The 25,757-nt window shown below is 37.4% G+C and overlaps 1 protein-coding gene across 1 annotated transcript in view; it reads left to right on the forward strand.

Annotated features, from left to right (window-relative positions):
* Nucleotides 1-19,603, forward strand: part of ADAM23 (ADAM metallopeptidase domain 23) — a 171,410-nt gene extending 151,807 nt beyond the window's left edge. Inside the window, exons 25-26 of the mRNA XM_004378270.2 lie at nt 12,031-12,121; nt 19,014-19,603. Coding sequence (XP_004378327.1) covers nt 12,031-12,121; nt 19,014-19,062 — 140 coding nt within the window. The 3' untranslated portion in view covers nt 19,063-19,603. The remainder of the gene's footprint in view (nt 1-12,030; nt 12,122-19,013) is intronic.
* Nucleotides 19,604-25,757: the final 6,154 nt, after the last annotated feature.

The following is a 25,757-nucleotide window of genomic DNA, read 5'->3' on the forward strand; positions in this document are numbered from 1 at the left end:
TTGTTTCCATCGTTTTGCTATTGTGAACAATGCTGCCATGAACATAGGTGTGCATATGTCTATTCGAGTGACGACTCTTATTTCTCTAGGATATACTCCTAGGAGTGGGATTGCTGGATCGAATGGTGAATTTTATTTTTGATATTCTGGTTAAAAGAAGATGCTAAGAGAGAAACAACATATTTTTATCTGTTTAGCAAATATTTATTGACTCTCTACTATTTGAAAGATAGCATATCCTTGCTACATAGTACATCCCTTCCTTTTGGGAAACGAAATTTTACATGTTAGTGCTTGTTTTCAGTTTATCAGTATCTGTTTCATTGTCTTGCTGAAAAGTAAGAGGTAATGAACTCAAGATAGTGAAACAATCAGTACTTTCTTGACTGTAGGTTCAACAGCTGTGTGAGATGCCAAAGTTTTTCTCTGTAATTGCATATTGTCTATTCTTGCTCATGACCAAATTGGTTTGGTTGGCACTTGCCTTACTGAGCACAGTGTTTGGGCCCTCTGCAAATGCTTGCCATTTAATAATAAGCGACACCTATAATGATCTGGTCTGTCATATCCATAGATGAAAGCTTTTCTGTATACTTACACTGTGAAGGCTTTAAAAAATAATTATTTTTATTTAATTTCAATGCCCGTCCTTGTTAGGGAGAGAAATTCAAGAAGCGTACTGAAAATACAGCCTTTTTAATCATAAATATAACATAATCTCCTAATGTACCTAATGGCAACCTGTCTGAACAAGATCAAGCTGGTAAAAATAAAGGCAAATTCAGTGATTCTACGTCCATTGATTTGAGAATATCATAAATGACCCAGTATGTTTTGGGTATTTCTTTCATTTTAACCATGAGTTCCTGGAACAGTAGGAAATTCAGCATGTCCAGATAGATGAAACAGATAGATGAAAACATTGCCACTGAAATCATTCTGTACTTGCTGAAGTTATCCACTGTGGACCTACAGTTTAAAGCATGCTAGAGCATTCACTCCAGCTTCTCAAACCAAAATCATTGAAAGGCAATAAATAGGATCTCGTAGCACAAACCATGTGTGCAAGGATTTTTTTTTTTTAAAACAGATTTTTCTATTACATATTGCTTCATTCATTTTTCCTATGTTATCATTTATTTCACATACAGAAACTATCCTGTTCCCTCTTCTCCCAGCTTGTGTCTACTGAACTCACTGAAATGAAATATTTTGGTTTGCTCTACAAAAGTAGATATTTTAATTGTGTTTACAAGACCTAGAATTCCCACCTGCTGTAGGGAAATTCATGTCAAGGATGCTTAATTTTTGTCAGTCCGTAGATATGGTTGCATGGTGCCTCTAATGGAATGCAATGGAACTTTTCTCATTTGATGGTTTGCATCAGCATTATAAGATGGAAGAGAAGAAATTGTAACATATCAAATGTTTTCAGCAGGGCTCTGAGCTGGTTTGTTCTGGTTCCCACCCCCGCTGAGAAGTTGCATATATAATAAGGTACCAGGCAGTGCTAATGCTGCTGATCAGGGAGTGGGGACCAATTCTGGGGATCTTATTAAACTTTAGAGTCTTATTCGGTCTAATCCCCAGGTGATTCTTATGTATAATAAATTTTAAGAACCACTGCTATAAGAGTGGTTCTTAGAAGTGGTCCCTATTCCCTAACCAGCAGCATTAGCATCGCTGGGTATTTTGTTAGAAATGCAAATTCTCAGCAGGGATGCAAACTGGACAGAACAGCTTCAAAGCCTTGGTTTTCAGTGATATGTATAGGCAGAGAGACATTACTTCCCGGAAGCTTTGGTCCATTTCATCATAACCATAGCCATCAGCTCAGAGATAAACCCATCATTTTACAAATGGGAAAACTAAGTGAATTACCATGGTTAATAGGTAAGTAGTGGCCGATGAAGAATCAAACACAGATTACCTGACCTTGAGCCCAGTGTTTTTCTGTTATTCCACACTGCCTCATTTAAAGCTGAGTTTAAGTTATTCTGCTAGTTCTTGAAGCACAATAATAAGTGGAAATGGCAAAAAATGTTTTTAAAAAGTTAGGACTAAAGTTATTAGCTGATCCATTCCTTGTCAATGGAAGTATTATAATTTAGTGTTTGAAAGTGTTCATTTCTAAGTCTCAATAAGGAGGAGTATTATTTGTTGTTACATTTACCTTTTGCATATATCCTTGGGTGACATTCTTTATGAATGACAAATCCTTGATTTGTAGTTAGGATGATTAGATATGAGGTGTTATGATTATTATGTGTGATTATGCTCGTGTGTAATTGTGTGTCACATAGCTGCTTTTCTCATTAACAGTGGTCTCATTGATAACTTAAGGATTTAACAGGTTGTAAAACTTTTCAATAACTGTGAGTTTATTTTGTGTGAGTTTAGAAAAACACTATGATCTTTTCATTGACAGCATAAACTAATACTCCGTATGAGTATTTGCATCCTTTTAGACATTTGTCCCAATGTATTAAAAAATCAGCTTCAATATTTTCTTTATTTCATGGAAAAGAGAAAGAGAAAGGAGATTTGGTTGTATGTCTAACATATTAAGCTAGATTAATATGTTTGTTATACCAGTATTGCATTCTGTGCTGTAAAGAATGTATTTAGTATTTATTTCTAATTTTAATTTTTAGCTAAATAATAAATGCCCACAGAAAGAACTTTAGTCCAGAGGGCACAGAGAGTGGCTTTGATACCTCCTGCCTTTGAAGTCTTATGGGATGCATGATTCTAGACCCTTTGGCTCACTGGAATCACATAAATGAAATAATTCACCGTCTTGTTTCAGAAGGGCCCTAAAAGAAAAAAAAAATTTACCCAGTTTCAGAAGAACCCTTTCAAAACATCTAAAGCATGACTTATCTGTGGAAGAATTCTACATATAAAATAGAAAATTTTAAGAAAAGGAGAAAAGTTATAGTTTGTTTCATAATATGACATACTTATAACAAATTCCACCTTTTAGCACATATGAACTAGACAGCAAGGACCAAGACTAGTAATAATGAACCAGCCAACAACGGAAACAAAAATGAAAACATGGCTCTAGGTAATAAACAGATTCCACAAACAAGTTATAATGAAAGGTAAGTGTGTCAAAAAGAGCAAAGTTAAGTTTCTAGTATAAGGTATGTGTTATCAGTAATCAGTTAGAAGCTCTCAGAGTTCCATCTCTTAAAGGTATATATCATGTATGCCCAGTATAGTTCCTAGAACAAAGAAAGACATTCAGCAGATGAATGAATAAATAAGTGAATGAATAAACAAATGAATACAGTCACATAATAAATAAATTAGTACAGAAGTAAATCTGGATCACAGGTACCACAAAGGCCCAAGGATATTTCTTTTTCTCCAATGAGACAATAAATTCTTTGTAGCTGTGAGGAGCAGCTGAGACCTCAGTTTTCAAATGTGTCCCCTTTAAAAATCCACCCACCTGTGAGCCACTCAGTTAATCCAGGTCAGTTTGAAAACAGGTTGAGTCACTACCTACTCAAAGAGATAATGTTGTTAAGTATAACAACAAAGAATCTAATGGATCTTTACACATACTTTCAGTACGCTAGAGCTAAAAGTGGTGGGAGGGAGGGAGGGAGACCAAGGAGGGGAGAGAATACTTTTGAAAAGCTATTTTCCCACTTTCTTTATCCTGCTTTGCTGTTAAGAGTACCAATCAGTGACGAATCTGGAGATAGTTACTCTTGCTCAGTGGAGATTACAGACTATATTTGTTTATCTTGAATAAACATTCGAATCATCTGCAGAAATGTCTTATTCCTCTGGTTGAGTTTCTAAAACCTGCATGATGAGCTGCCTGATTCTCTTGTTTCTGCAGTGAGAAATTAACATCCGTGGCAGATACAAACGCCTTTTTAAATTGTTTTTCTGCATCTTTTATACAGTTATTATAATTTTTTTAAATCTACAAATACTCATTTAGTATCACATTTTACTGTGGGGGCTTTTGTTTTTCCTAGAATTTAGTGTACATGATTTATATAAAAATTGAAGAGGTGCGCTAGGAGCCCTAATACATGGCATAAACACAATACGAACCATAAGTAACAATGCACAAGCACCAGAAGAGAGACCAGATAAATGGGAGCTCCTAAAAATCAAACACTTATGCTCATCAAAAAACTTCATCGAAAGAGTAAAAGGATAACATACAGACTTGGAAAAAATTTTTGGCTATGACAAATCCAATCAGGCTAATCTCTAAAATCTACAAGATACTGCAAAACCTCAACAACAAAAAGACAAATAACCCAATTAAAAAATGGGCAGAGGATATGAATCGGCACTTCACCAAAGAAGATATTCAGGCAGCTAACAGACACATGAAGACATGCTCATGATCATTAGCCATTAGAGAAATAAAGATCAAAACTACAATGAGATATCATCTCACCCCAACAAGGCTAGCATTAATCCAAAAAACACTAAACAATAAATGCTGGAGAGGTTGTGGAGAGACTGGAACACTTATACACTGTTGGTGGGAACGTAAAATGGTACAACCACTTCGGAAATCGATTTGGTGCTTCCATAAAAAGCTAGAAGTAGAAGTACCATACGATCCAGCTATCCCGCTCCTTGGACTATATCCTAGAGAAATAAGAGCCATCACACGAATAGATATATGCACACTTATGTTCATTGCAGCACTGTTCGCAGTAGCAAAAAGATGGAAACAACCTAAGTGCCCATCAACGGACAAACGGATAAACAAATTATGGTATATCCACACAATGGAATACTACACAATGATGAAGACCAACGATGAAGCTGTGAAACATCTTATAACGTGGAGGAAGCTGGAGGTCATTATGCTGAGTGAATTTAGTCAGTCACAGAAGGACAAATATCGTATAAGACCACTATTATAAGAACTCAAGAAAAGGTTTAAACACAGAAGAAAACATTCTTTGATGGTTACGAGGGTGGGGAGGGAGGGGGAGGGTTAATTACTAACTAGATAGTAGATAAGAATTATCTTAGGTGAAGGGAAGGACAGCACTCACTACAGTGGAAATCGGCACAACTGGTCTAAACCAAAGCTAAGAAGTTCCCTGAATAGAGTCAAACACTTTGAGGGACAAAGTAGCAGGGGTAGGGGTCTGGGGACCATGCTTTCAGGTGACATCTAGGTCAGTTGGCATAAAAAAGCTTATTAAGAAAATGTTCTGCATCCTACTTTGGTGAGTGACATCTGGGGTCTTAAAAGCTTGCAAGCGGCCATCCAAGATGCATCAATTGGTCCTAACTACCTGGAGTAAAGAATGAAGAACACCAAAGACACAAGGAAAGCAGTTGCCCAAGAGACAGGAAGGGCCACACATAAACCAGAGACTTCATCAGCCTGAGACCAGAAGAACTACATGGTGCCCAGCTACCACCAATGACTGCCCTAACAGGGAACACAACAGAGAGTCCCTGACGGAGCAGGAGAAAGGTGGGGTGCAAAACTCAAATTCTAGTAAGATGACCAGACTTAATGGTCTGACTGAGACTGGAGGTACCCCAGAGAGCATGGCCCCTGGATTCTCTATCAGCCCAGAACTAAAACAATTTCTGAGGCCAACTCTTCAGACAGGGATTGGACTGGACTGTGGGACATACAGTGATACTCGTGAGGAGTGTGCCTCTTAGCTCAAGTAGGTACATGAGACTAAATGGGCAGCTTCTGTCCAGAGGTGAGATGGGAAGGCAGAGAGGGTTAGGAGCTGGTTGAATGGACATGGGGAATCAGGGGTGGAAAGGAGGAGTGTGCTATCACAGTATGGGGAGAGCAATTAGTCACATAACAATGTATGTATAAATTTTTGTATGGGAAAAAATAAAAATTGAAGAGGTGATAAGATTCTCATGTATTTTGTTTCTGAGAACCAATGTCTAGAACTTAAGCAAAAACAAAAAAAGAAAGTTATGTATTCTAATTAATTTAGTATTCTGAAAACAACCATTTTCTACGGTCTTAAAAAAATGAGACTTTATATATTTGAAATACTTTTCCATTCCAGTGTTTGCCTCTGCAAATTAAAAAATATGAGGTAGAGGTTGGGTTATTTTGAATTATAATGTGTTGTCATATTTGTAAAACATTACCACCACCTTATGTGTTAGTCTTCTCTTTCTACTCGATGCTCTCAGTAGACTTTCTCTGTTTTCTGTTGTGTCCCAATCTTTTTTTTTTTTCCAAAGAATAACTCTGGTTGTGCTTAATTAATGATAATACTAGAATCTGTCACTCATATTATTTACCCTGTGATAAAATGAAGTAATTGTACAATTGCTCGACAGGGTTATAGATCCAAGGTTCTCTTTCTTCCTTTGGGAGAATATTTAGCTTAAAAGATCAGTGAGCCCAATATTAACCCTTAAAAAATTGTGACTTCGAGTCATGGTTCTTTGTTTTGTTTCATTGTTTCATAGCACACAATCTGTGTGAAGTGCAGCCTTGTTGAAGCTAATCTCTCTTTTCTTTGGTAAAGTAATTTGAAGCCCATACTTCACTTTGCATAGAAATGTGAGTTAAAATGCCCACCTTTGTGCACATGCACACATACACATACACACACACACACACACACACACACCCCTAAATAATCTGGCTTCCTTCTTCAACACCAAACTTCATTTTGTCTATGCAAGAAAACCTTGGGGATCCCTACTTAAACAAGAATGATTTTTCAGCATACAGAAGCCATAGCAGGATCGATGATGTGCAGGGATTGAGGTATCTCCACTCAATAGAAATCTACCACTTGGTGGTATGAAACAAGTAGTACAGTTTCCCAGAGACCTTAACTTTCTCTCAGTACATAGCATATACAACAGAGAGTATAAACAAACAAACAAAAAATGTCCAAATACTATGACAGAAATCCAAACACTACAGAGTTACTTGAAATATACTTTTCAATAACTTTCCAGATAAAAATATATTTAATCTAAAAAGTATTTTGTTTTAAATATGTAAGAATTTTCACAAAACTGTTAATTATATGCTCAAAATTTTAAGAAGGCGTAGCTTCTTATGCATATTTTACTTTTTGAGAATTGTACGAAAAGTATACGAGTAGTTTATTCCTTTTGTAATTAAAATAGAGATTTGCTGCTATGCGATTTAAATTACATTTTTATTTTACCTCACACTTTGCAGAAACTATAACTCAAATTCATTTATTTGTATGTTTAAAAGTATTCATAAAACAGTTTGTTTTTAAGTAGAATTTGTGGAGTTTGAAGGTAAATTCGAAATTATCCTCAAATATATCCAATGTGTATGTAGATCTTAATTTCAAATCTTAAAGCAAAAGTTTCAGTATTTAACTGACTTTTCAGAGAATTTCCTGAATAGAATATTTTCTATGTTAGTGAAATCAGTGTGTAATTCCTGTGTTAAAAAAATCTCCGTTTTCCCTCCACACAGTGAACATGGCCACAAGCAGGCTAATAGGTGCCGTGGCAGGCACGATTCTGGCCCTGGGGGTGATTTTTGGAGGCACAGGGTGGGGAATAGAGTAAGCATCTTTATGCGTTTCAGAGTGTTTCTGTTTGGTGCCTGGTGTGTGAGGTGACCCTTGGTATCGGACTCCTTTATGTATTGTCTCACTGACTGTGTTCCCTGTGGTAGTGCCGCTTGTGGTGCGATTTGTCTGTGTTTGTGTCTTGTGGTTTTCTCGTGCAGTGTAGAACCTTCTCCTGTCTGGAACAATGTGGGGCATAAAATAATGTTGGGGGTTCTTACTATATCTTCACAATTGAGGCAATGGTCCAAAAGTTTCTATTGCTCCTCCATTTATAAAAGTAATTTTAAAATATACACCCTCTCCTCACTTATTGACATGGTTAGGTTCCAAAGACCAGGTCATTATGTGAAATCAGCGTTATATGAAAATGGAGGATGACTACCTCATTGTACAACTGCCAAGTTACATCGTTACATAACTATCAAACCACTGAGAATCGTGGCCCAGCCAAGATGACACATAACCTGAATCATCACAGCCAGCGTTACTCTCGCCTCACACCTTGGCATTTGTTACTGCCAGATATACGTCGTTAATGCACAGAGTAGTCAGATAGTAGATTTTTTACTATCGTCATAAATGTGAAATGTCAGATAATGAGATAGTCGATAAGTGAGGAGAAGGTGTAGTTTTTTTTTTTTTTACTGCTTATTAGCAAAAATGCTTTTATGTGAGCATTTTATTTGGATGCTTATACTGAATTTAATCTTCACCCAGTCAAGTAGATCCACATATGCAGGCAGGAATTATAAACAGCTGAAATGTCTTTTAAAGATAATCTAAATGGCAGCCACTAATATTTTCTCAGTTTTTTCAGTCATATAGGAGGCTATGAGCTAATTGGTAAAAAAAGAATGAATAGGGTACTGCCTTCATTTTTTACTATAAAACAGATTCATATTTTAAGTGTGAAGTTTGTGTAAATATTTGGGAGCTAGCACAATTAGAAACAGAAAGCCTATACAGCCTTAAGTGAATATTTGGAAGTTATCTGTTGGATTTGTCTTAAAAATACCTAGGGCATTAATAAATATTTTACGTCACTTTCCCATTCCACTGTCACGAGGTCCATCTCTCCTGATGCCTTTATTAGGGTTGCTGTGTACTTAGTCCAAATCCTCAGAGTACCTGTCAGTTCTCTGTGGGATACTGCTTTCTTGATATTGCTAATTTGTAGACTAAAAGATCATCATGATTTTTTCTAATTACAGAGAAAGCATTCACAAATGACAAAAATACCCCTTCACGTACCATCATTTCTGTTCGCTGTGATGATAGTAACACCTCGTGGTGGCCTAGGAATTAATTAATGGCATCTTAAGGAATCACCAGATGTCCTCTGTTCAAACAGGCCAAATCATGGGCATGTTGATAGTTTCAGACACGTTCCTCTTTAGTCATATCAATTGGGGCACACAGAGCCCTTTCTTACACAGTGGAATTGGGAGAACCACCACCAAAATAGCATTAAGAGGTGAGCCAATTTGTAGATCATATGTTGTGTTGCGGATTACTTGAGGCTTCTCTCCCCTGGATTGAAGGACTTTAACCAGATTTGGATCTTCTAACTCACATGCTATTGGTATGAACTGTGAAGCTAGTTAGCCCAGTGGAAGTTAGAATACTGGAAAAGGTATTTTGTTTATCTTTATTTATTACAAGATAGACTATGTAATGGGTAAATATTTAGAGAAAATAAGAAATTTGCCATTTAAATTTTCACCTTGGACCTGTTCACTGGATTATGTGGAGGAGTAACATTCCTTTTCCAAGGGAAATTCTATATGCACTTATGTGCAATTCCTTATTGAAGAAAAGTATTTTTCTAACAGTCATCCCAAATCAATTTCTTACATAATTTATGGATCATAATTATGGTGTCCTGATATGTACTAATTAAAGGGATGAATTTTAATAATCTTCCCTTAATTCTAGAGATAGGCAAAACCAAAAAGGCCTTTGTTGTAAAACATAGTCCTTGTGACCAGCATTTGTCTTCATCCATCCTCTCCAGTGTTGTTGGGTTTTGTGGCTATTTCTGGTTGTGACAGGTAAGTCCATGCAAAAATAGATGTTATTTGTTATTTTTTGGCTTATGCACTGTTTGTGTCTATTACTTCTTCAACTTCTAAATTTTGCCATAATTCCTAAAAAAGTAAATGTAGTTTTTAAAAATAAAATTAACATGGTAAAATATAGATTGTTTTCAGACTTTCTAATTTAACTCACAGCATGATGTTCATTTAGTTAATCAGGATTCCGTGAGTAGAGGTTTTTTTGTTTTGTTTTGTTTTTTCTTCTATTCCTTAATTTAGAATTATCGTAGATCAGGAATTCTCTCTAATCTCCACCCAGGCTTTTTAAGCTAGTATAATATAAATCATGTCTAAAGCATAAAGTACAAAGATGGTTTTAAAAAAAAGTTATTTTTAAAAGTTTCTTTTAAAATTTGATTTCCTGTTAAAATATGGGGAGGAAATACATGTAAACGGAGTAACTTTTCATTTGAGCAGGAGTTAGCAAACTTTGAAAGGTCAGATAATAAATATTTTTGACTTTGCACTGTTGTAGCATGAAACGAGCCATAAACAATACAGAAACGAGTGAGGGCTGTGTTCCAAAGACAGGTGACAGGCCAGATTTGGCCCATGGGCTGTAGATTTAGAGCATACGTTTTAGAGTCAGACAAACCTGTGTTCAAATCTTGCCTCCGTCACTTGCTAACTTCTAGAAGCCTCTGTGTTCTCATCTGTTAAACAGAAATAGTCATAGTTCCTACTTCTTATGGTTTTTGTGAGGATCAAATGAGATAATACATGCCAAGTGCTTAGAACCGTACCTGGCACACAGTGAATGCTCAATATATAGCCTTAAACTGCTTTTAAGGAGCCCTGGTGGAGCAGTGGTTAAGCACAAGGCTGCTAACCAAAAGGTTGGCAGTTCGAACCCACGCAGTGGCTCCATGCCAGAAATGCCTGGCAGTTTGCTCCCATAAGGATTACAGGCAAGATAACTCTATGGGGCAGTTCTACTCTGTCACATGAGGTTGCTATGAGTCGGAATCGACTTGATGGCACCTAACAACAATGAACTACCTTTATTGCTCTCATTCTTCTTTATTATTATTTATGTATCTCTGAAGGCCACTGAGATTTGTATTCTGTGGAACCTCGGTTGTTCGTCTTAATAGCGTGTCACAAGCCCAGGAGCCCAAAGAGACCAGCATCCACCTGAGACTCCCACTGCAGTTTCCTCCACCTGTCCACTCACGCCCACAAGCACTGGGTGGTCACTTTGTGTAAAAACAATTTTAGTGCTACCGAAAGCGGCATCCATTTATGTACACAGTTGAGGGCACTGATGTGAGCAGAAAAGAGAATTTTCTACATAGAAATGAATGTATACACAAAGTTAAGAGGATTTTAGAGGAACCAGCAAAATTGGCCATGTGACTTCTGGAGCAGGAATACATAGTTAGGACTGGAAGTTTTTTGCTGTTAGGGAGCACTGAAACTGCATATTGGTATCCTGAGGGATATGACATTTAAAAGAATTCATGTACTAAATGTAACTTTGCTTAGATTTAAAAAGTGCTGAGCTACAGTGTTTCCCATACGAGTGGAGAGGAGTTACTGTATATACATCAGGCTTATTCAGACAACTGATAGAAACTCCACCTTGTGTTTTTGTATTTTCTTTCTTGCTGTTTTTCCTGCTCCCTTCGTTTTTTATGTCTCTCAGCCTCATATCTCTCAGTAGTAAATGGGAACTTGAACAACATTCTCAACTGAACCTAAGGAGCCTATGATCCATTTCCCAAAAATCACCCAAATCAGGTTTATGCTTCTTTTATACCTTTCTTTTCATAGCCCACTTTGCTGTTTAACTCTGTAGGGACCATGAAGAAGTATGTCTGAGAGAGAAAGAACATGGCTTCGGGGTCAGATCTTTACTGATAACCTCCTTCTGACTTCTAAATTTTATCTGACTCCAAGTGGGGGATAGGAACGTTAATATTCAGGCAACTTAATGTCCTACTTGAAAGAGCACTTGAGTAGAATACTTTTCCTTCTTTCCATGTCCTTACTTGTTAGTTGGATTGAAGAAATTCTAATGCAGTCGTATTCTTTATGTGTTTTTGTTTGATTTGTGATATTGGGAAAGGGGGAGAAAAAGAAAGATATGTAACAACAGCAATTTGAGCATATTGGCTTCAAATTCTGTGAAAGGTGAATTTGATGGAACTTAATCAACAGTGGAACAGAAACTTTTGATTTGAAGGAACACATATCAAAGCAACAGTTAGCCATAGCATCTAAAATGCAATTAAGCTAAGTAAATAAAGGCCATTTAAGTGTTTAGAGCTCTTTTACACAGGCTATTTACTTCCTGAAACCACTAACTGCCTTTCCCTTGTGATAACTAAATTGGTTGGCTCATATGACTTTCTTCCCATGATCCTTTGTCACAGGTCCTAGTGCCACCAATCTCATAATAGGCTCCATCGCTGGTGCCATCCTGGTAGCAGCTATTGTCCTTGGGGGCACAGGATGGGGATTTAAGTAAGCAATGCCGCATGTCTTCTTCTCAGTGGCTCTGGCACTTCTCTTTTCTGCTTACATAAACAAGTTTTGAGTTCCTGCTATAAGATTTCAAGTTTTAAAAGTAAAAATGCTAAAAATAAAGATTTTTGTTCAGAAATGGGTTAAAAAGAAGAAACATGAAGCCCCAAGTGTCATCTTTAGTCAAGTGGGAAAACATGAAGCATATAAGGAATCCACATTCACCACTTTAAGGAGAACATAGTAGAAGTTCTTCAGTAGAAGACATTCGAGCTTTCAGGAGCAAAGTTCTTTGATACATTCCTTTATAAACAGATAATTGAAGACACTATGTAGTTGGAAATAAGTGATTATAAAGTGATTGTTTCTCTTTAAAACTGATTTATATTCCATTGATATACTCTATTTTGGAAATTTCGCAATCTACATAGCCATTGTTCATTATTTTTCACATGTAACATTATTTGCAGCTTTGTGATTTGAAAAGCTTCATTATTTTATAACAACAGAGTTTTTAAAAGTATTTTCATTAATTCCCTAGCTAACTGAATTGGTATTTGAAACCCATGGCTTCGTGACACTTAATATTTTCTGACTTCTAATATTGACATGACTGGTCGGTTTGGTGTGTTTTCATAATCACCTTTTAGTTTGGATTTAACAGTAATCACTTAACCTTAGTTTCTTTAAATATACAAGCTGGATAGATAATCACAAAGAGTCCTTAATTATAGTCACAATTTTTAGACCTGATTTATCCAGTTTAGATGTTTCTACATCTCAGATTCATTGGATAATTGCTTTTTACACATTTTTATGCAGTGGCAACTTGACTATTATGATTTGTAGATAACACCTCCTGTGCCAGATATTCCCTGTGATAGACTAAATTTCAGCCAGATCTATAGAAACAAATCTAGTGGAAAGTAACATTTTTAGCCAAATTCAAAACCCACCTTGCCTCCAGTTCGTTACTCAATAGAGGCAGCTTTTGACCTGAGTTATCTAAAGAATTGCCTTAACTATGAACTTTGTTATATTTTATATTTGGAATCCTGAATTCAATGTATATTAAACTAGCTAAAATATTATTATGAAAAACAAAAAGATGATTTAAATAAATGTAGCATTTCCTGATAATTTTGTTATCATATTAAGATTTAATGAGGAAGCCTACAGTTTTTGAAAAGTGACTTTGGCTTGGAAAGCTGCTATCAGATGGTGCTTCTTTTCAACAGGAGATATTTATAAACTTGAACTTGTTTAGTGAAACAATTTTGGCATCAGTGTGTTTTAAAAAAAAAGTGCACACAGAATGTGCAACTCACATTTGAATTCCTTGCCATGGTATTAACAAGACATCACGCAGATCATTAATGCACCTAATAAAAAAGTATATTTTTGTTTGGGCTAGCCTGATATAAGCACAACCTCTTTTAGTGCTCCACTACTATAGAAAAGTCACTGTACATTATAAGAGTTCCACACCCTGTTACCACTTTATCATAATGCCCCTTCGAACTTTTTTCATAAATATGCCTCTAGAAAAATTAATTTGGTTCTTACCTAGGCTTGTGCTTACTTAGCATTAGGATGCTTCCATTTAGAGGCCCAGAAAACCATCTACTATGCACCTTTGCCATCCAGCCACATGCAATACCGAATTTGCCATTTCCAAGTTTGGAGATAAGAGCACTTTTCTGTAGCAGGACCTCAAAACAGTGGCCTGGCCTAGCTCACAGCTTGAACTGCATGTTTCTTTGGGGAAAAATGGAAAAGCCTTTATCACTGTGTATATAAGTGGATTAGGCCCTGTACAGATTATTTATGTGCGAGAGAGATGTCTGACCATCAAAATAGCGGCAAAAAATAAAGAGGTGAGACCGACACATTGTGAGGTGAGAAACAGCCTTACTGATGCTGTGTGTGGATTGCTGTGTAGGCACACATACTGTGAAGCCAAATCGAAACTCCTTCCCGTGCCTGTGACCCTCATAAATACTTTACAGGAAAACATGCTAGAAAGGCACAATAGCAGTGTGAAATAAATATTTTCATGCCCCAAAGCAAGGAAAAAAACAAGGACTAAGAATAATTATTGAACGTTTAACTTGAGGGGTTTACATTTGGAGAAGCTGTTGCTTTTTGTGTTGGCCATTGATTGCTACGTGAGGATCTTAATTTGCTTTGAAATTTAATAGTAGTTATGTAGTTTTATTAAACTTCAGATGACGGCCTTACAATAAAACACTTTGGGTATTGAAGGAGAGGGTTTAGGATTTTCCACTACTTTGATAATTTTGAAGATTATTAGCCTAAAGATGGTTTGGAAGTATAATTATTTGCTATTTGAAAACCTTTGAATTTTTCATTGAGTTCAGTGTAAATAAAGAAGAGGTTCCTTTAGAATCAGAAGTTGGCAGGTATAGATTACTAAGTAAGCACAATTAAGCCCGTGCATACCTTGCTTACTGTAAACCGGTGCATACCATCCTTAATGGTTAATCCACCCCTAGAAGATGGAAATAGTTCATTTAAAAAAGCTTGGTCAAAACATGGCTATTGGAAATCCTCCTGAAATCAGGTTTTCATTACTAAAAGAAATTAGTAAAGTGGCCTGAGGAAGTTGAAGGTACGTAAACTTTTAAATTAAAGGGAAATCTATTACATGCTCAGGTAAAGTATTGCTGTTTTCTAACATCACATTTTTTTAGAAGGTGTAACACTGGGTAATTTAGATGTGGAAGAAGTATCATACCATAGATGAGCTGTTCACGTACAAATGAGAAATACAGCTGTGCCCTGAGCCCTGACATTCTCTGAGATTATTTATGTTTTTAAAAACCATATTTCCTTCCAAATAGGTAGTAAAAGGATGAGTGTATGTCAGTGTGCATGCGCACACGTTTGTGTATATACAGTGGTTTATCAAAATCATTGCGGTCTAAAAATAATACAGTTTTAGATTACTTTTTTCAGTAGTATAGTGAAGTCTGAACGCTTTGGTACATGCAAACAAGAATTCCACGTGCTAGGTTATAGATTCTTGAAAAGAAAAAAAAAAAGAAAGAAAAACATTGTTTGGTGGATTTTTTCTAATATACTTTGACATATTGTGTAACGTGGCAGGTACACCTGAGTAGCTTTGGTTAAATAACTCCATACTTCAGGAGTATGAGGATGCTAAGGGATGATCTAGTCTGTGAGTTCCCAGGTCTTCAGGGTTTTAGGATTTTCTTTGAGAGATCTTGTGAAAAAGGAACACAGGCACTTGGCCCACCAGTTTGTCCGAGCTTTTCCCCCATCTGCATTTACTTCCCCACACCTGTGCTCTTTCTCCTCTCCATCACCTGTGCACACAGACTGAAACTATGACTTGTGGTGCAGAGGATTGCAAACCTGTGTCCTAGTTGACTCATAGAGATGCATGGCGCCTACCCCATGTTGAATAATAATGCTGCTCAATTAGATTACCAGAGCTGTTGTTTTCACTGTACGTTGGAAAAGAAATTGAATAGCTGAAGGATCATTTTAGCAGCATCTTCTCTAAAGCTCAGGAAAGGTTAAAAGTATAACAGATTAAGCCATAGGGGATGGTGGTAGGAAAGAGTCATTAGTTTGCTGACCAATTTAAATCACAAGGATTCCAGGGCAAATATTGAGCTCTAGTATATGTCTCAGTCTGGGGAACCCCATCACCATGTCCCACAACCTGTTCTCTCCCTGGGATTCAGTGGCCAAGTGGTTTTCCACCACGGCCAGTAGTGGCCATAGTAAAAGTGCTCATGACATTAAAGATGGTTGATTTGAGGAGTCTGTTTAATTGTCATATGTGGTTTCCTGTCTCTGGGAAGTTCCTCGGGTCACAAATTTATACAGAGCCTAATTTTGGCTCTAAGAAATTCTATTTGACCTATGTTACATTTCGTTGGACATGCCAAAGAAAGACTGTTCACATACTCACATAAAATGACATGTAGAGGAGTATATTTTGATGAAATTTTAAAAAGGTCTTAGTATCAATAATTATATTTTCTCAAAAGATTAATTTTTTAAAAAATTTTTATTTTTTACAGAATTAGAAAATGGAATCAATTTTAGCTATTCTTTCCATGAGGGGGGCAACCAGACTGTTGCTTATCTGAATTCCATGACCATATCCCAGTGCAAAATAAATGAGCCCTAGTATCTGCCACTTCTTGGTTAGGCACTTTCTCATTCAGACCTGAGCAGGTGGGGGTGGTACCAGGCTGGCTAGGAAGAGTCAATACAGCTCTCTGACTTGGCCCTCCTGAAAGGCGAGGGATTCTGAATCTGGTCAGTTTCTGTGGTTCTGGGTAGAGGGCAGTGGTTGCTCAGGGTGCAAAGATCAGAGAGTGATAGTGGTGGAGCAATATATACCACTGAAAGAAGACTGAAAAGCTTTACATCTGTGAGCTGGCTATTGTTATGTGGAGTTTTGTTTTAATTTTGTATAGATTATATATGTATAATATATATTGTAGGCACAAGTATAGATTTTTCAGAAGTAGTAAAAATGGATGAAAAATGTATCAATGATAGGTTTATGGATTACACTAATATTTTATAATGATCCAGAAATATCTTACAGGTTGTAATGAGAAAGTTTAATGCCTTCAGAATTCTAATGAACAGAGGGTATTCAAATTCAGAGGAAACAGTTGCAGAAGGAAGACAGCAAGTACCTACTCACAATAGTTGTACTTTCATGTTAAAATTGACCAACCAACAAAAAAAGTTTATATGGAAAATTCAGGCCAGGCAATTCTCAACATATAGTGGCCCACAGCTGTTTTACCATTTATACAGGAGGAGCCCTCACAATGAGCACTGCCACAGGAGTGCCCTTCTCTGTCCTCCTTACTGGGCTCTGCCTCCCTTTATGACAGCACGCCTTCTCCCTGCTGGGACTTCAGTGGAGGAGAATGTTCCTGGAATCTCCTGTTGGTATTCAGAGTCTGTATTCACATGGAAATATGTAGTTCTGCAGTGTAACAGCCTTCTGGGCTGACCTGGGAACCTAGTCACCCTGTAGAACATTGTTTGTATAAAAAGTGCAAGCTAAGCTTCGAAAACCAACTTTTTAAAAGGGGCAGACGCTTTTGAGAGCCTGAAGTTGCCAATATATGAGGCTGGAATGGAGTTTTGTATCTCTATTTAAAAATGAACAGGATTGCCATTATTAACTTGGACTTGGCTATTCATCTGGCATTCCTTAAATTTGAATAAAGGAGTTTAGATATGGGCAATATAGTCATCTACATGCACAGCGCTAGCTTGGTTTGCTTTTCCCTGTATATTTGTATTAACTGAGCAAACATTAATTTGCCATTTCTCTTGAGTTCCAGCAATATGTAGCTAAAAAAGGTTGGGGCCTCTACTCTTTCAGGGTCATCTCACAAGATCAGGTTTTTCTTACCTGATTCACAAGGGAGAAGTGTGGTTCCTTATACATCTGCCTTCAAGGGGCTTGAGCATGGATCGCAGACGCTACGCTCCATGTCAGCCAACTCAGTGAAGGATACATTATGGGGGATCTTCCCTTTTGATCTCACCTATGTTTCCTGGGAAGCATCAGCAATGCCTATTTTCAAGAATATTGATTCAAAGAGGGGTGGGTTGGAAGAGTGAAGCAAAAGAAATTGCACTGCTGCAAACAGTGTTTGCAGCACTAATTACCTGCCAGGCCAGTGAATCACATGCTTAGGTCATTAATGAAGCTGTTTAATGAAGATTTTTAAAAAGAAAAGAGAGGTCTTTAAAGATTTTCATATTTGATATTTCAAGAGAGAAGAGTTAAAGTGGTCATCCTGGGAAAAATAAGGACTTTGCAGTATTTTGTGTTTTGGGATTATTTTTATTTTGAATTACCTAAGGGGGAGGCGGAATCTACTGTAATCTTTTTGGTACTTAGGGCCTGTAAGGGTATCAAACTGGCCCTGAGCGAGTGGGCAGGGGAATGAGGGATCTTGGGGACTCCTGGGTCTCCAGTTTTGCATGATGCCTCCGTGACAGCAGCGTTGCACATGCCCAGTATGCAGACTAAGTGCATGAGCCCTTTGCTTGATGCCCCACATGAAGCCAGACCATGGGGAGGTTGCAACCAACTTTTGTTGTTGCCTTGTAGTGTCTTGCTGGTTCTTTCTTTTCTCTTTTCAAACATAGAAACCACTTTTTAGGAGACTGGACACTGTGAGCAAGGCATTTTAACTTGCTTATTTTCAACTAAGCTAAACTGCTGCATTTGCTTAACTAACCCAAGCCTGTGTCCATTCTCCTTTGAGTATACTGTCTTACCATGCACTCTGTTCTCCAACTTTCTAGATATGAAAAATGCTTGGCTCCATAGTAGGGTAAGAGCTCGTACACTCAAGGCAGCAAGATAACTGAATAGAGCAAGGCTCTTTTGCCACACTGGCAAAAGCACATCAACTGCTCCAGAACTCTGGAGTCCTGGAGGGCAATGGCTTATGAGACCTTAGAGTTTTTTTTTTTAGTTCTCCTGATAGTCCCCTCAGTGGAAGAGTTCTCTGTATAATAATGTTCATCTAGTTGATTAGCAATGCCATTTACTTTGGAAATAAGACATGAATTGGGCCACTGAGGCTTCCTATGATTTAAAATAAACAACGTAAAGCTTCTTTGGCCTTCACAATTGGACATACTCTAGTGGTTATGTTGTAAAGACATTCAAAAGTATCAGCTATTCTGTGTTTCAGGTTACTTTGGAAAGTCTGCCTTGGTGTGAGCTGATTACTTGACTCTGGAACTAGCATTATTTTCATGATCATCACCCTTTTCTCATCATGATCTCATTAATATTGTGAATTTCTCCCCCTCTGCTTGTATCTTCTTTGACATACTCTGGAAGAAATGTCAAGAAGAGGAGGTTTGATCCTACCCAGCAAGGCCCCATCTGAAACACCTGCACTGGATGAACTTCACCTTGCGCTGTTGGATTGTGGGTCTGACACACCTACGGCAGCATGGCCAGGACTACTAAGTCTGTAAACAAGAACACTGGGCTGTAAAGACTACAGAGCTAAGGTTGGGGTGGCAGGGATGGGGTAAAAGAAAACTGTCCTTTTTGGAGATAATTTCAAAGAACTCCTCCCATCATCTGTCCATAAAAGGGGGGGGGGAGCAAAAGACAATGTTATAAATTTTAAAAAAAGTTTCAAAATCTTTTTTTTTTCCTAACTAAAGGAAGAAGGAAAAACAAAACAACAAAAAAATTAAGTGCAATAAAAGAACCATTAAAAAATAGCAAATGATTTTTTTGTCCCTCAGCCTGCTGGCACTTAATATCTTCTAAATGATTTGGCATGATTTTTTTTTTCTTTTCCTACCTATGACAAACTCCAGTGGCATGAAGATCTAATTTTCAAAAGGGTAAAAACTGCATGGCATATACACAACAAGCTAGCAAGCCAATCCTCAGCAAACCTGCAACTGAATTCCTAAGGTGAAGATGACAGATGGACACACACAGCTGGCCTGGGCCTCTTCACATAAAGTCCTGCCCCGACCCCCACTAAGCAGGCCGTGTGTAACTCCAAGGGGTCTGCACTTGTTGATTCACTTACCCCATTGTTCTTTCTCCTGGACCTAGCATCCTTTGGAAATGGGAACTGGAATTTGGACAATGATGCTATTGTATAGTTGTTTTATAAATGTACATATGGAAATAAGAGATTTTGACACATCATTTTCACTTGTCTGTATTGAAATATTTTTCTTGTAAAGGTTCTCTGTAAATTTGAGTTTATCATTTGCTCCTCATTTTTTGTTTCTTTTCTCTTTCTCTTTCTTTATCTTTTCTGTCTCTGTCCTCTCTTGTAACATGCTGTACGATGATTGTTGGGCTTGCTTAAAAAGACAGACGTCACCACAGATGCAGGGAGTTTGGGCACAACGCAGGTGCAATTTAAAGTTGGTATGCTTGAAACCAAAAATAAACAAAAGGGGGGGGACACAAACAAAAAATACCCATATTAAAAACACAAAAATTATGTAAATGCAAATATATGTAACAACAAGTCTACAATTTTTTTTGATGTCACTATAAACGTATGTATATAATGTAAGAAAGTAGACACCCTCTCAAATTAATCACAAAAGTGCCAAGCTCATGATTTTAGTTTTGGTTTTGACAACTTTTTTTCCCTATCTTTAATGTGAAAGGAGTATAAACTTAAAGCCTTAAATAAAAGAATAAATAATTTTTAAGTGTTGAAAGCTTGGAAAAAGTTAAGCTTTCCATTTTGTTTGTATCTATTATTGTCAATATTTCATTCATGCTTCATCTTCCTGCCTCAAAGTATATATGGTAGAACCCCATTGTAAAACTGCTAATGAGGACAACAGTGGCAAATTCATTACCTTCTTATCAACATTGTTATAAAAGGCTATTAGTCTGTGTAGGAGCTCTGGTGGTACAGTGGTTAAGAGCTTGGCTGCTAATCAAAAGGTCAGCGGTTCAAACCTACCAGCCGCGCCATAGGAGAAAGATGTGGCAGTCTGCTCCCATAAAGATTACAGCCTTGGAAACCCTATGGGGCAATTCTATTCTGTCCTATAGGGTCGCTATGAGTTGGAATTGACTCGATGGCAACGTGTTTAATCTGTGTGTACTTTCAAGAAACTCTGTTTGACCCACAGTGTTTGTTGATCCTCGAATGCTGAACTGGGTTATGATGGGATCCTACCATATACAAATTCACGTTCTTCTTTTCCCTCCAGGCAGATTTGCACCTGTAGTCTGGGTTTCCAAGTCCCTCTGAGTTTCCTTCACTTTCAAAGTTCTTCCACTTATGGTCAAGGTAGCTTTCCATTCAAGTGAAGGAATGTGGATCCAGCTTTGTTCTAGAATGTACAACTTGTACATGATCACTTCAGTGAGCATCCATCTCATGTAGCAAAGAGATGAGCTTTACTAAAGGCCCCCAAGGAGCCCACACTTCTCTAACATCCTCTTTTGGAACAGGACATGCAATTGTACTATTCACTTCCTCATGACACAGAATCAGTTGCTAGCTTTAGCTGTAAGTCCCTTTTCCTCAAGATTCATGACACCAATCTCACAACTTTTTCTTTGATTTTGGGAAGGATTCTCTCCTAAAGATGCACTGCTTAAAAGAGTGGGTTTTTTTTTCCAAGATATCTTTGATTGTGAAAGTATCACAATCATACAGCGGAAACCTTAATTTCTATATGCTACAATAACCATAACCTAACATCGCGATCCTGCTATTGCTTTCTGAGTAATAGGTGCTACACAAGTATGCAGTCTTTCTCTAGAACTAGCTATATGTTTATATTGTAATAACAGGGCTATCTACAGAGTTTATTAGCCTTACTCAGGGCTTCATAAGACACAGGTTATATCTCTCTACTTGGTGGCAATGGCTTTTTCACCTTGGGGGAAACTTGGAGGAAACTCAGATTACTTGGCATCTCTTCCTGTTGCTGAATTGCTTAGTGTCTTCCTGTTGCCGTGTTCTACTCAGTAGTAGATACTAAGCTGCTGCTAAGTACACCATATACATTTCACTACTATTCCAAAGGCAGCATGGTAACTTAATAGAAAAAGAAACCCTTGGTGGTTACAAAACAAGTTAAATCTCTATTGTTAACTTTTGAGCATTTCACAAACAACATTGTAAATGTGCGATGTTATGTTTTAAATCAGACCACAGTGGTCCCCAAATATTATGTACATATGGCAAATGTCAGTGTAACTTTTTGTTACACTGGCAGTTTCATAGGTAACCAAACCTATGCTCCAATGTTAAATTATTTGTTTGTATATGTAAAATACACGAGCTTTAAGCGATGTGTGTATGAATATGAAAGATAATGCAACCATATAAATCGTAAACAGTGGATTATAATTCTTTTGGGTGGTATTTGGTTATGTAGTTCCAAACTCTTCGCTGTATTTTTTTTTCTTGCACATGCCATTCATTTGCTGAGTTTTGTGGTGTGAACACTCCTTTTTATTAACTTGAGCTCAAAGCACAAGCATATCACTGTTCAATGTTACCCAACAAGAGTTAATGTTAAGTGATGACAAGTTCCCATTTCACCCACTATACGTTTGCTGCGTTAATTAATGACTCGTGGACGAGGAGCTGTGCGCTAATTTCATTGCTCACCCTGGGATGCTGCATGAGCCCACTGAATTAGAGCTACTCCTACTAAATGAGCAGTACACATAGGTGCATGTTATAAAACATGAATCACATAGAGCTGTGGAGTTTGACCAAGTGGTGTGTGTGCGTGTATGTGTGTGTTTTGTTTTGCTTTTACTATGCAAAGATGGGAATTGCATAAACTTTTCAAAGACAAGTGTCTGAAGAACTTTACAAACAATACTTGAACCCTTTCTTTAATGGCATCCCATCATGTTTTGTAGTCCTTGTTGCTTCCATTGTTAATTTTCATTTTTGAATGGTTTGTAATTTTTTAAGTGCGCAACCTGAAGTTTTGTTTGAGGTTAATAAGTTCATTCATATCTTGTTGGCTGCCCATGAATGGAGATTCAGTAGTCATTGTATGCATCTTTTAGTCAAGTATGTATTAAAATTTCAGTTGACATAGAATGTTGTAGCTTTATACTTTGATCATTTTTCTTAAACCTTTTTTCTGTGTTCTCTTGCATTGTCGATTAAATGGCCATGTGCCGAGTTTTAGCACTGCTCTCTCAATCAAAGGTTCACTGAAAAGTTAAGCATTCAATGATGCAAAATAAAATCTCTGATTAATGATAAATGTATTCCTGATTAGGATTCAGTTTCATTGGAAGTGCTTTTTTTATAAATTAGGAAAAAAAGAAAGAAAGAACCCTAGGATAATACTGTTACCAATTTTTTTTTTTTAATTTAGTGTTCCTTTTCTGAGTTTAAAGAGGGCATGGCTAGTAATAACATCCACACTTTTGACTTGGCATCAAATTTACAAACTATAATGAAAACAGAGTTATCTGGTTATGAAAATTATATTATCAAAACCATTCAGGGAAGGTATTTCCTCACACCTCACATGGCATTGGTCAACAAATTATATTACTTCTACTTCAACATGTCTCTTCTCCATCCCCAATGCCAGTGCTTTGAGTCAGGCCTCAATAGCCGCATATACCTACTGCACCGGCACAAGAGAGTTCTTCAAAGATGCTGATCTGACCCCAACATTTCTTGGATGAAAGTCTTCAAGGGGCTCTTTATTTCCTATAGGATATGTCTTATATCCTGTAGGATAAGTCCAAACTTAATAACGTGACTTAAAAGTTATGCCTGCCTTTCATGACCTTACCCCTGTTTTTCTAGGCACATCAACTCTCATCCTGTCATAGTCACCAAACTTAAAGTTCCCTAAAAGGGCCTCTTCAACTCAAGCTTGAATTAGCTTATGTAAATTTTATGTCCAAGGAGCCCTGGTGGTGCAAAGGTTAAGCGCTCTGCTGGTAACCATATGGGGCAGTTTTACTCTGTCAAATAGGGTTGCTGTGAGTTGAAAATGGACTCCATGGCACCTGACAACAATAAATTTCATGTCCATTCACCGTAATTTGTTATTTGTTTCTATGTAATTTCATGTCATAAACAGAAAAACATTTTTAAAATAACATGAACAATATAGTAAAAATAAGGAAGTATTAGACTGCCATTTATATTTGACCTTGAAGGAATAATCGGATTTTTTTTTACATGTTTTGCTCTAAGTTATTCTGTTTTTGAGGTTGACATTGAAATGAGTTCTGCTCCATGCTCCCTGGGAAACGTGACCCAGAAATCAGAAACTCCTAAATAATAGAATAACATCAGCCCTAGAATTAAAAATGTAAATAGTTAAGTAGATAATCCATTTGTTCATGATGGAATTCATAAGCAACTTCTGAAATTTAAGATAGGTGGCCTTTAGGTCAATGTGCAAGGATTAGGGGCTTCCACTTATTAATTTATTCATTCAACAAATATTTATAAAACATGTCCTCTGTGCCAGGAATTCCTAAGAATTGAAGAAACAAAAGAAAATTCTTGACCTAAAGTTGCTCACAATTTAGTGGTGAGAGACACATACTCAACATGGAAACCTCCAAGCCCAAAGTGAAAAGTAAACTAAGCTAATGGAGCAGTGGGAGTAAAAAAGGGAAGAATTGATGTGGGGCAGGTGGGAGAGGGATGCAAGAAGGCTTCCTAAAAGAAGTGAGTTTTGAACTATCTAGAAAGATGACTAAGCACTCACCAGTCTAATAAAATGGGAAAAGCACTGGAGGCCCAGGGAGCAGCATGTGCCAAGACCCAGGAGGAGGACGAGCCCAGACTTTGGGGTAAGTAGTGCACAGTGTCTGATCTACTCAGTTTGTTTCCTTCCATCTGCTCTCCCTCCCTTTCTCCCTCTCTCCTTTCTATTTTCTTTCCTGAGAAACAGTTGCCATTGAGTCAGTTCCTACTCGTGGAAATCCCATGTGTATCAGACTAGAACTGTGCTCTATAAGGTTTTCAATGGCTGACTTTTTAGAAATAGATCACCAGGCCTTTCTTCCGAAATGCCTCTGAGTGGACTTGAACCTCCAACCTTTGGGTTAGGATCCAAGCACATTAACCATTGGAACCACCTACGGATTTCTCTTTCCTTCCTACTTTTATAGATACTTCATCGCCTATAAAAATCCTATAGTACCATGCCAGGCCCCAAGGATATAATGATGAGCTCTTAATCTCATGAAAAAAATACAACATTTAAATACAATGTGATAAACACCCTAATAGACATAAGTATCAGGTGCTTCAGGAGCAGAAAGAAGGGAGACTCTATCCCTACTCAGAGGGATTAAAGAGGGTTTCACAGAGGAGGTGACATTTGAGTAAAAGACTATGCCTATGCAATTGGACCTAATTCCATGATCACTTATTGTTACTAGGTCTCATCTCGGGGTGGGGTGGGGGAGTTGATTCATAAGTGCCTTGGACATAGAACAGCTTGTAATGTTCAGATTTGTCTACTCCAGATCTCTAGGTTTCTTTTGCTTGCGTGAAGTTTATGATCTCAGTCAGGACTTTTTATTTTTAGATATTTCCCCATTTACATGCTCATTGAGGATCAGTGTTAAATGTTTGGGGCTGTCAGTAACGATAAAGAGACCTTCTTGACCTGGCCGATGAACCTCTACTATTTTCTTAGCAAAAAGATCCCTGGCTAATCTCATTCTGGAGTGTGGGGGTGGATAAGAGCCATAAAAGCTTTTAAAACATCATTTAGTAAGTCCTTCAATTAATGATAGGTCAAAATAATTTTCAAAGTTCAGCCACACTTCCTGTCTACTAAAGTTAGTGTTTTTCTTTCTTTTATGCCTTGGAGAGAAGTTACTATTCCTCCATTTTTCATAAACCCAAAAGCATGTCTGGTTTCTTGACTAGAACAAGTTTTTGGCCACAAGTTTGTTTTGATAACTTCTAGAGAGAAAGGAAGTGTTGTGATCCCTGAGTATATGGAAATAGTTGTCCCATTGAAATCTGTCAATGCTCCTTTTCCAGTTGTTTGTGTGTGCACCAAACTCGTCCTGGTGTAGCTGCAAAGGCAGCACTTGTGACTCCAGAGAGTCCACCCT

Source organism: Trichechus manatus, unplaced genomic scaffold (genome assembly GCF_000243295.1).
Source record: "Trichechus manatus latirostris isolate Lorelei unplaced genomic scaffold, TriManLat1.0 scaffold00056, whole genome shotgun sequence".
NCBI classification, from domain to species: domain Eukaryota; kingdom Metazoa; phylum Chordata; class Mammalia; order Sirenia; family Trichechidae; genus Trichechus; species Trichechus manatus.